This window comes from Danio aesculapii, chromosome 18 (assembly GCF_903798145.1).
Source record: "Danio aesculapii chromosome 18, fDanAes4.1, whole genome shotgun sequence".
In the NCBI taxonomy this organism is placed as follows: Eukaryota; Metazoa; Chordata; class Actinopteri; order Cypriniformes; family Danionidae; genus Danio; species Danio aesculapii.
The window spans coordinates 22818288-22830787 of record NC_079452.1 but is presented as its reverse complement, the minus strand read 5'-3'; the positions used below and the strand labels follow the sequence as shown (position 1 = coordinate 22830787).

Here is a 12500-nt window from a genome sequence, read left to right as displayed (position 1 = left end):
AGCGCGGGACCCCTGGGCTTTAAAAAACACATCTGACACTGAGACACACAGTAAATATCTGTCTGCAAACAGCTGGACTACCATTCAGAACACACACACACACGCGCACACACACACACACACACACGCACACACACACACACACACACACACACCTGTGGAGAAACAATGCAAACTGCAGACTCTGTAGTAGTCAAAATTGAAGTAATCAGATTTAAGTAAATTAAGTAAAGAAAATAGAGTAATCAAGGGTGGCACGGTGGCTCAGTGGTTAGCACTGTGCACTCACAACAAGAAGGTCACTGGTTCGAGTCTCGGCAGGGTCAGTTGGCATGGCCTCCGGGTGCTCCGGTTTCCCCCACAGTCCAAACACATGCGCTATAGGGGAATTGATCAACTAAATTGGCCATAATGTATGAGTGAGTGTGTATGGGTGTTTCCCAGTACTGGGTTGCAGCTGGAAGGGCATCTGCTGTTTTAAACATACAGCTGGAATAGTTGGCAGTTCATTCCACTGTGGTGACCCCTGATGAATAAAGGACTAAGCCGAATGAAAATGAATAAATGAATGAAAATAAAGTAATCAAATGTGAGTATTAAGTAAAATAAAAAAGTTGTCAAATTTAATTAAAGTTAATTAATTTAATTAAGTAATTGAATGTCTGTAGTTACGTATATAAAGTGTGTATATAAACTGAATAAGTGAATTATTTGTCTGTCTAATAATTAATGATGTGGTTAATCCAGGTGTTGTAGTCTGCGGTGCGTGTGTGTGTGTGTGTGTGTGTATCTCTCAGTCCTGCTGTTTATCTGGCGCTCAGTGCTGGAGATTGTTCTGGACAGTTCAGTCTGGAGCCACAAACTCATTTTTCTCTGAGCAGATCCTGCAATTGAGCTGTTCATTCAGATACTGGTTCAGAACCGCAGCTGAAAACACACACTGATTTCATCTGGCAGCGAACACTTCACTCGCTGTAATTCTGCTTAGATTCTGTACAGTCACACGTTCAGCATTCCCTCCTGACAGCCAGAGATGTACGGCACTGGTAGATGTGCTCACCTGCAGCTGGGTGATTTCTGCTGTGCAAAAAATAACTTTAAAGGTGTGAATAAACATTATTTATGAGCAGAAATAAACATTACACATTTTGCACACATACAAAAAGCAATGTGTCTGTATTTTATACCCAATACAGTTATTTACAGTTTTATAATTGTATTTTTTCTACCAATACTTCAGTTATTAATCAATTTATAGTCAAATTAGTTTTAGGGCTTAAACAGTTTTAAGTGCTTAAAAATGACTTGTTTTTATAAATTGATGTATAATATTTGTTTCATGGATTACAAATGTTTGTTGCAAAAAATTGTTTTATTTCTATTTTAATTGTTGATGCGTATGATTTGTTCAATGATTTGAAAAAATTCAGCAAAAAATGTACTTGTGTTTTTATAATTTGATGCATATAATTGTTAATAATAATAATAATAGTAATAATAATAATGATAATAATAATAGTTTTGTTTCATGGATTATAAGTTTTGTCACTAAAAATAGTTTTGTTTTTATAAATTGATGCATGCATGTTGTTTCCGGAGATATTTTACACATTTCTGAAATGAAATATTACATTTGCTTTTATAAATTGATGCATATTATTTGTTCCAGGAATTAAAAATTCTGTGGAAAAATCCTTTTTTTTTATTAATTGATGCATATTTGTTTCATGGATTGCAAATTTTGTCACTAAAATAGTTTTTTTTATATAATTGATGCATATCATTTGCTTTAGAGCTTAAATTTTGGTGATTAAAAATGACTTTTGTTTTTAGAAATTGATGCATAATATTTGTTTTATGGATTACAAATTTTTGTTGCAAAAAATTGTTTTGCTTCTATATAACTGATGATGCGGATGAGTTGTTCAGCAAAAATTTACTTATGAAAATGATGATAATGATGATAATAATAATAATAGTAATAATAATAATAATAATTGTTTCATCGATTGCAAATTGTTGCTAAAAATGTGCTTTGTTTTTATATAATTGATGATATCAGTTGTTTCAGGGATTTGAAACAAATTGACACTAAAATTGACTTTTGTTTTAGTAATTTGATGCTTATAATTATTATTAATAATAATAATAATAATAATAATAATTTTGTCACTAAAATAGTTTTGTTTTTATATAATTGATGCACATAATTTGTTCTTTCATATAATTAAATAAAATAATAAAATTGTTAAATAATTATGCATAATTTGTGATGCATATAATTTGTTGAGGATTAAATGATTTTTTTTATCAGTTGCTGCATGTATGTTGTTTTAGGGGATATTTTACAATTTTCTGCAATTAAAATGACTTTTGCTTTTATAAATTGAGGCATGAAAGCGGTTTCAGAGATGTAAAATATTTTACACTAGTGAATGTAGGCGTTACTACTTTTAGGATATATATTTGTTCTGTTCTACAGGTATGATGAATCCCATATAAATGAGTGTTATTAATGTAAATTAAATTTGATATTAGGATTCACAGTTTCTTACAAAATTATTTGTGTATTTATATTTTCCTCCATAGAAGGCAGAAATCAGCATTGAGATTGAGTGTTTTACCAGTTGTTGAACGTGTGTGACACTTAAAGAGCCTAATGTTACTCCTGAAATATATATTTGTCCTAAAAAAAGACATGTTATTTTTCTTTACAGAGGAGGAAGCAAAGGAACTGGAGGAAGCCAAAGTATTAGAAGAAGCCAAATCAGGTCAGATGCAGAAAATATTGTTCATATTATTCTCCACATAATAAACGTCATTGCTGTTATCAGTGTTGCATGAGCGCAGTTATGCTGCTGGTGTGTTTGTTCATATGCTAAAGTTTAGTGTGAAATAAAAGCACAGTGTAACATCTTTATTAATCAAAGATGCATTTATTTGAGAATAAATGCTGTTCTTAAACTTTCTATTCATATTTTAATCATGAACAACAAAATATATCTGTTTTCAAAGAAATGTGAAGCAGCACAGTAGTTTTCAACACTGATAACAGTGGCATTCAGTCTCAGTGGCATTGTGGGAACTATTAAGAGATGCTCCGATCGATCAGCCTGAGATCTGTATCGGCCGATAATCACATTTCATGACTCGATCGGTCCTCGCTGATCAGGCCGATCACAAGTGCTTGTTTACAAGCAGAGGAGACGTACGTGCACATCCAGCATTAGCAGCTGAATAGATCAGCAAGGAAGATATCTCGAGTGCAAATCCAGCTGCTGTGAGGCTCTCCAAAGCTGTGACCGTTGTGCTGCTGTCAATAGTTGGAGATGAGCAAAATATTTGAATAGCCTTGCATGTATTTAGGCCTTTTTTCTGTGTTTTTGACAGTATTGCGTAAGTGCTAAAGGCTGATTTATACTTCTGCGTCAAGAGTACGCGTATGCTATGGCGCAGCCTACACGTGGATGCATAGCCCTCGCTGTGGCCGTCAGCGCCGCTGATGTGCACCTCTCAAAAAATGTAACTACACATCGCAACGACACGTAGCACAAGCTCTGTGATTGGTCGGCTTGGAAGCGGTGACGAGTGTGGGCTGGACCAAGAGCCGCGCGATCCCGATGGAGAGAGTGTTTACAAGTGTGGAGTCACGTGAAGGAGCTCCTTTTGTGTTTACCTCATGGTTAAAGTTGTTGCACGTCCACTAGTTCCTGCGGCAAAATGAATATAAACACCTCACTGCCAGCGAGCGTTTCGGAAGTGTTATTGCAGAGCAACAGAAACAGCAGCAGAAGTATGAATGCACAGCTACACACGATGCATGCGTCGTGGGTCACGCTGATCACTTGCCGCAGAAGTATAAACCAGGCTTAATAAGTTCACTAAACCTGACTGGAAATATTTGGTCAATAAAAAAACCTTTAAATTAAAGCTATAAAACTTCACTGTTTAATAATATAACTTATTGTAATATACTTATTGCAGTAAACAGTAGTTTATAGTCCTGTTTCCTTTTAGTAATGAAGTAATGGGTTTGTAGGTGTGCATCAGATATGAGCTCCAAACTTTTTCCTGATTGAGCAGGGCTTGAAATCGTGACTATTCTGGTCCCATATGCGCCCAAAATTTAATCTGTGCGACCTCATGATATATTTGGGAGGATTTGTGCGACCTGTTTGGATTTTCTCTAAAAATGTGCTGAATCGCTCTTCCCTGCTGCTATATTGGTTCATATCATAGATATTTACATTAGATGTCGCCTCCACTGTTGTTGTCTATTGGAAGGAATGCGTCAGTAGAGCCGCCATTTTAGGTAGCGCTCCTTTGAAATGAATGTGGGACCAAGCTGCAGTAGAGGGCTGTGACCATCCAGAGCCAGAGATAAACATACACATATATCTATGATCGGGAGTTTTCCCGGAGCTCAGTATGCAAATACTTTTTTAAATTCTGAAAATATAATTATACATCACTTTTCTACATCGATGAATAAGTTTTTATTCAACAAAACCTGCATAAGCCGAGTGTTTAGTGTGAGTTGGTGCTCCCTTGGCCTTAATTGCCCTGCTCCCTTAATTTAAAATAATAATAATAGCATACTGACCTCCGGGAAAACTCCCGATCATAGATACATGTGTATATCTCTGGCTTTAGATGGTCACAGTCCTCCACTGCAGCTGGGTCCCACATTCATTTCAAAGGAGCGCTACCCTGTACTAAAATGGCAGCTTTATTGACACATTCCTTCCAATAGACAACAACAGGGCAGGCGACATCTAATGTAAATATCTATGTATGATTATTAGACGTTCATTTTGGAATTATTGCACAACAAGTAATCATAGCATTAGTTAGTTAGCTGTTTCTGGTTTTGCTAGTCCTGATTGATGATGTTTTCAAGACAATAAATCCCTTAATAATCAATATGCAGTGGTGCGCATTCATGTTTGGTGGTGCTCCTAAACTCTTTCTGGTGCTCCTTAATTTGTGAAGTTGGGAGCACTGGTGCCACCATGTAAGAGAGTTAACTTTGAGCCCTGTTGAGACATGTTGAACTCTACTTCCATCATTCACAATAACAATAATCTGTGTTATCTATCATCTATCACTATCTATCTATAACGTGTCCACACTAAATAGTGATAAGAGACGTGTTTAAGGGATTACATGCAGCATCCTTAATTCATTATCTTGGGTAAGGAGAGATCTCCACTTAAGAGGGAAAATCTGCTTTATTTAATGGCATCGTTATATAAAGTTTGAAGCCTCAGTATCGTCCCATCACCTTGACAAGGAATCGGTACTCTGTATCAGCTCAAAAATCCCCTGTTATAATGAAGTTTAATGCAGCCTTGTGAACGTCTAGAGTGTAATGTTAGGACTTCAGTGCTAATAGATTGGGTTTTCTCAGCTGCAGTCCATCTTTATCCCCTGTCCTCTTCTTCTGTGGCTCTATAAAAGCGAGTCCTGCTAGCGATTGATGAGCGTTTGGCTGGGTCTGGATGCGTGTCCTCAGGTGAAGGCCAGAGTAAACACTGGCAGAGTCCGGCTCCTGCTCTCCCTGCGGCTTTACTGCTGTTAAAGATTCATTCGACTCCTTTAGTCTGATTGAATTATTCAGCCTGGCCATGAGCAGCAGAGTTCAGACTGTCAGATTTTAATAAGCAGCAGGTGAAGAGGGTCAGCGTGTGTGTGTGTGTGTGTGTGTGTGTGTGTGTGTGTGTGTGTGTGTGTGTGTGTGTGTGTGTGTGTGTGTGTGTGATTGAGTTGATGGGAATCTCGTAGCGCTCTGGGAGATTCTCACACACACTCTCGGACGGCTTCAGTGTCAGCAGTTTTTAATTGGACTGTGTAATTCTGCTTGATGAAGGACGCGAGCTGTTATTCCTCTGCTGATGAGGGTTTACATGTTTGACTTCAGCTCTGATGGTAACACTGAGAGCGAGCGAGTCCATGCTGAACACTACACTGTTAGAGATACTATTAATAGCACAGATTTACTTTACATCTGGATTGTTATGTTACAAAATAGATAATAGAGTGCTCGTTTTGGGCATTTTTATAATCGTCATTATAGGATTAAAAGACACATCATAGCATAACACAACATAACATAACACAACACAACACAACAGAAGAATGACTGCTCGATTATTTTGGTCATATTTGTAATCACGATTATTCAGCGCGATTATCAGTCAAAATAATTCGCTCTTCTGTTAATTATTATTTATTTTTTAATAAATATTTCCCAAATGGTGTTGAACAGATTCAGGAATTTTTCACAGTATTTTCTATAATTTTTTACCTTCTGGAGAAAGTCTTATTTGGTTAATTTCGGCTAGAATAAAAGCAGGTTTAAATATTTTGAAACCCATTTTAAGGTCAATATTATTCACCCCCTAAAGCAATATTAGTTTTGATTGTCATCAGAAGAAACCACTGTTATACAATGACTTGCCTAATTAAGCCTTTGAATCAAACTTTAATCTGAATGCTTCTATTTTAAACAAATATCTCGTCTAATATTATGTGCTGTCATCATGACAAAGATAAAAGAAATCAGTTTTTAGAGATGAGTTATTAACACTATTATGATTAGAAATGTGCTGAAGAAAAAAATCTTCTTTCCATTAAACAGAAATTGGCGGAAAAGGGTCGCTAATAATTCAGGAGGGCTAATAATTCTGACTTCAGCTGAATATATTCAGTTATTTTCCTCCCTGTTAATAAGGAAAGGAAAATAAATTCACACTAGAATAAAAATATGAAACAAACTGAGCTTGAAGCATCTTCACTGTAAGAAAAACCCTTTAATTACAGCTCCAGCAGTCCTTCAGTCAAGAGCAGTGAGGGATTTTCTCCTTTTGTTGTTTGATTATTGATAAATCAGTCTGCAGCAGGAATATTGCGCGCTGTCACTTTAAGAGCAGCACGGTTCTGGTTTATGCTTTCTCTTTCACATGTCTTTTGATTCTCATCTCGTTTGTTTATTACATAAATGAGGGTTAATAATAATCACTAAACATCGTGTTTTAACACAAATCTGCATGTATTTGACCATTAAAGCGCTCACATTAAGATGACTTTAGATGTGTGTGCTCTGCTCGTCTCTGAGGCTGAGCGCACACACACACACACACACAACAGCATGCGGTCTCATTCGCATGTTTATAAACATGAATGATTCGAATGTTGATCAGTGAATGATGCTGCAAACGTTACATTACAGCACATGCTTTTAGTAATGTTCACGTGAATCTGAGCTTTGCAGAGCAACACACGTGTGTCCAACTGGAAAGAGGTGATATATCATGCAATAATCACTTCATCTCCATTAATGTATTTTCATAATCGCTTGAAGCCGAAATCGAAACTGATCGATTAATTGCACAGCCCTAGACTGACTGTAACTGCTCAGAGCAGCTCAATGCTCAGTTTTCTCCAGTCTTCAGTTGTTTGTGTTGTTGAGCTCAGATCAGTTCAGTACTCAGCTTTCTTCAGTTGTTTTTCCTCCTGACAGAAACTCTTTTCTTCTGTCTGTGTTTCAGAAGTGACTCCTCTGAAGAGCTAAAGCTGAAGCTCAGGTAAGACTCTTCACAACTCACTTTAAGCCTAGTTCACGCTACAGGATTTTTAAGCCCGGTTTGAGCACCCCCAGATTTTTCCCTGATTACAGCCTGATCTGTCGGTGAGCTCATTACCTTCTGAATCGGGCTGTAATCAGGGGAAAATCTGGAGCTTGGCAGTCTTTATGTGTAAAATACTGAACAATGCACCAATGAGGCTCGCTGACACCTCGCAGATGAAAATCCAATGTCTAGCATGCTAACTATTCCAGACCAGTCGGCTGGCTCAACCCCACGTGCGGTTTAGATGTAGTGACTTACAAATATGTCTCAATGGGCATCGATGCATTCGCTTCACTCTGTTTACACTAAAAATAGGATCTTTTTAGTAATACAGCCTATATCTAGTTAAGCTATTAGAAACCTGCAAAGGTCTGGACCTCACTTTCATTTTCACGTACATAAACGGGAGCTATTTTAGAAAATGCTGTTTTGAAAGATATATCTGAAGTAAATTTCTGCTTTTGATATCAGAAAGGTATTTTTATGTTAGCAAAACGTTGCTAGGCTAAAAAGCAACGCATATTTAAAGTCACGGCAAAGAATAGCAGACATGCATGCAGTAATGTTGACCAATAAGATAATTAAAGGAAGAAAAACTGTTTTGTAATTTAATAGCACTGTTAGAAAAGAAATATACTGATATTTAGGAAAAGTCTGGGGATTATGTAAGTTTTATTACTTAAAGTTTTTAAATTACAAAAATTAAAAACTCTGACTATATCTGTAGTGCTAGTGTTAAAGCCACATCTATCCACTTGAACCTTGCAGATCAGCGATTGATCCGCTGATGCATCAGCTGATCCACTGATGATGTTTTAAACGCTCCTGAAAGCTTTCAGTAAAGTTTGAAATGCTGTCAGTGATGTTCTGATTAACAAGCACCAAAAGTAAAAATTGAATTTATTGAGGTAAGAGAAGCTGCGTGAGTCTTTTCCTTATTTTATAAATGACTTGTGCCTCAGAAGACGATGCCGACACGCAATGAACACGTGGAGGCATTTGAAGGCATCAGACGCAGAGCACAGACGCTCTTGACAGTTCTGGAGGTCATTAATAATATAATTATTATTAATAATTATGTATTAACACTAATACAGAAGTGGTCAATGCATATTAGAATGACCAAAACAACATTTCAGATGCTTTACAATGTGCTCAGCCTGCTGGTTTGTCCATTCACACACGTTTTGACCATCACATGATCTCTTATAACAAAATCACATGACCTTTTTAATGCGCATACTGGAATTTGTTCGGTAAAAGTGTTTCCATCGTAGTTTATGCGCATCTTTTCTTATCGAATAAAAAGTTTATCAGTTACTCTCTTATATGCAAATGTTTTTATGCACATTTTCAAAATTGATGCGCATCTTGGCGTTTCCATCAGCCGTTCTTTATGCGCATCTCTAACATGCACATAACAACAGATGGGTGGAAATGTACCTAGTGTTTCTGCTGGTCAGACTGACGTCCAGTAGAGCCGCTCCGCTCTGTTTGTTTGCACTAGGCTATTTTTGGGAATTGCATCATCAACTATTGTAAAAGCCTGAGGGTTTACCAGAGTTTCATAACACCATCCTGCTCTGCTGAAACACACACTGGATGATTCTGACCTGGAGCAGATGTTTGCTTGCTCAAGAGTGTCTGTTCATCCCACTGGTAGAAGAATAGGAGTACAGGTGTGCAGAAATTAAAGCATGTTTAGCTGAGCGGCTCGGTTTTATGCTGGCTTTGACTGGTTTAGATCTGTCATGGATGCATAAATATGACGGATAAGGTAAATGATTCATTCAAAATTGCTGATTCATTTATAAACAGAGTAAACCACTGTCTTAAGTTAGATTGAATAGTTGACTCAGATGATTCATTCAGAAACTAAATCATTTATGTTATTCATTCAAAACTGCTGATTCATTTAGAAAAAGAGCAAGTGACTCTCTTAAATTATGAATTGAATCGTTGAGACAAATGATGCATTCAGAAAAAGATTCATATTTATTTTTCAAAAAATGCATATTTATTTAGAAACGGAGTCTTGAGTTATTAATTAATTTAATAATAGTCTTCAGTTATTCATTGAATCGTAGACTCAGATGATTCATTAAGAAACAGGTTCATTCATATTATTCGTTCAAAACTACTGATTCATTTAGAAAAAGAGCAAGTGACTGTCTTGAGATATTAATTGAATCGTTGACTCAAATGATTCTTTCTGAAACAGATTCATTTATATTATTCGTTCGAAAGTGCTGATTCATTTAAAAACAAAGCAAGTGACTATTTTGATTTATTCATTGAATCATTGACTCAGATGATTCATTAAGAAACAGGTTTATTCATGTTATTCATTCAAAACTACTAATTAATTTAGAAACAGAGCAAGTGACTGTCTTGAGTTATTCATTAATTTGATCACATTCTTCAGTTATTCATTGAATCATCGACTCAGATGATTCATTAAGAAACAGGTTCATTCATATTATTCATTCAAAACTGCTGATTCATTTAGAAACCAAGCAAGTGACTGTCTTGAGATATTTGAATCGTTGAGTCAAATGATTCATTCTGAAACAGATTCATTTATATTATTTATTCAAAACTGCTGATTCATTTAGAAACAGAGCAGGTGACTCTCTCGAGTTATTGATTGAATCGTTGACTCAACTGATTCATTCAGAAACAGATTCTGAATGAAATCATGCAAGTTTTAAGTAGTTAGATGGTGTTAAGTTTTACATTTGATTGCATTTAGAAGGCAAATAATTAAGTTATCAGAAAAAAATGATTTAGATTTCTTGAAAAGGGAAGTGTGTGTGTGTGGGGTGGGGGGTTCAGGATAAACAAGTTAATTTAAACATACTTTTAAATAAAAAATGGCACATTAATTGGCACATCTGATGTAAGAAAATGAAATTTAATAGAGATAAAAAATATTTTTGATTATAAAAAAAAGGCAAAAAAAAAAGCGATAAGACTCTTTGAATTGTGCACAGCCAGAGCGGGAATGTGCATTATTAAAAAGCATGAGTTTTGATGTGATGTTGACTGTAAAAATGCTAAGTGTGTGTGTGAGTTTGGCCCACAGTGGACACACACACACATGCACTTGTCTAATGGGGAGCAGATTAGATAAATGTGCTGTACGCCGTGAGTTGGCCCTTTCGCTGCCATCACTTATCAAACAGAAGGAGAGCAAGCCACAGGCACACACTGCATTTCACACTGCATTCCTCTTGTTCTGCGAGCGTTTGTGAATCTCAGTGTTATTGTAGTGCAGAGCAAACACACATCACTGAGAGCTGTTTTCAGACAGATCCATACACACCCCAGACTCTCCTAGTTAAAATATTAATAGCAATTAATCAATCAAATATCTAAAATAAAAGCTTGTGTGTGTGTGTGTGTGCACTGTGCATATTAATTCTGTGTGTATGTATGTATACACACACACAATTGAAGTCAGAATTATATATGTTTTCCTTGTTTAAATATTTCCCAAATGATGTTTCTCAGATTCAGGAAATGTTCACAGTATGTCTGATAATATTTGTTCTTCTGGAGAAAGTCTTATTTGTTTTATTTCAGCTAGAATAAAAGCAGTTTTTAATTTTTAAAATCCATTTTAAGTTCAATATTATTAGCCCCTTTAAGCTAATTTTTTTTGACTGTCTACAGAACAAACCATCGTTATACAATAACTTGCCTAATTACCCTAACCTGCCTAGTTAACCTAATTAACCTAGTGAAGCCTTTAAATGTCACTTTAAGCTGAATACTAGTGTCTTGAAGAATATCTAGTCTAATATTATTTAAATTAATATTATTATTTCAATTATTTGGCTAATAATTCTGACTTTAACTGTATATAAATATATTAGTTATTTTTTAGGATGAAAAAAAAGTGTTTGTTTTGGTAATCTTCAATGAAAGTCCGACCTTTAGCTTCTGTGCTTGGAGTGACTACGTCTGTTGACATAAACCTAAGAGTTTCCATAGCAAATGCATATGTATACCCTCTCTTATGTTAGTTAGGGAGTGATGCTCAAAAGGAAGCCCTGCCCTCCTACTCAATATTCCATTTCTATTGGAAGTACATCAACATACTGAAATACTATATCTTATAAGTTGTCTCAGCAACTTCTGGGTCATGCATACTTTAAATCAAGCTGCATTTTTTAGAGAAGTAAAAATATTGTCATGTTTTTAGAAATATTAAGTCAAAATTTAGGGAATTTTTCCTTAAAGCAAGCAAAAATCTGCCAATGAGGGTGATATTATTTCAAACCTAAGGGTGCTTTCACACTAGCACTTTTGGTCCGCACCCAGGTTCATTTGACGTCAGAGTATGGTACATTTAGCTAGTCTAAACGTGCCCCTTGAACTCGGGTGCGCACCCGTGAACCGTACACGAATCCGCCTGAAAGAGGTGGTCTGGGGTACGGTTCACGCGAACTCTGATACGGTTCCCTTCTGGTATGAATGCAATCGTACCAAATAATGGAAGTGAACCACCAACTGTACAACAAACTATCATTTTCATAATGTTCAATCGTGTGTTGGGTACGGTCCAGGCAATTGAACCGAGTGTGAAAGCCTATAAAACAAGTTTATTTTGCTTATGATGCATTTCATAGGCCAGATTAAGATGAAAATGTGTGTTACGGGTTCATGAATTTGGTGATTATGAACACTACAGTCATTAAATCAACAATATGAACATTATTAAAAGAATTACCTGCAGAACTGCCTGTAGGCTGAAAACATTATAAAGTTTCTGTCCAGTATCTGAAGTATTTTAAATAAAATTCAACATGCATTATTAAACTGAACATAAACATTTCATATAATAATGATCTACAAAACACTATT

At 36.0% G+C, this 12500-nt stretch overlaps 1 protein-coding gene across 1 annotated transcript in view; it reads left to right on the top strand.

The window, feature by feature from the left end:
• The window catches only part of cd276 (CD276 molecule), an 88171-nt gene that overhangs the window by 66584 nt on the left and 9087 nt on the right, over positions 1-12500 (top strand). Inside the window, exons 6-7 of the mRNA XM_056477934.1 lie at positions 2718-2771; positions 7551-7586. Coding sequence (XP_056333909.1) covers positions 2718-2771; positions 7551-7573 — 77 coding nt within the window. The 3' untranslated portion in view covers positions 7574-7586. The remainder of the gene's footprint in view (positions 1-2717; positions 2772-7550; positions 7587-12500) is intronic.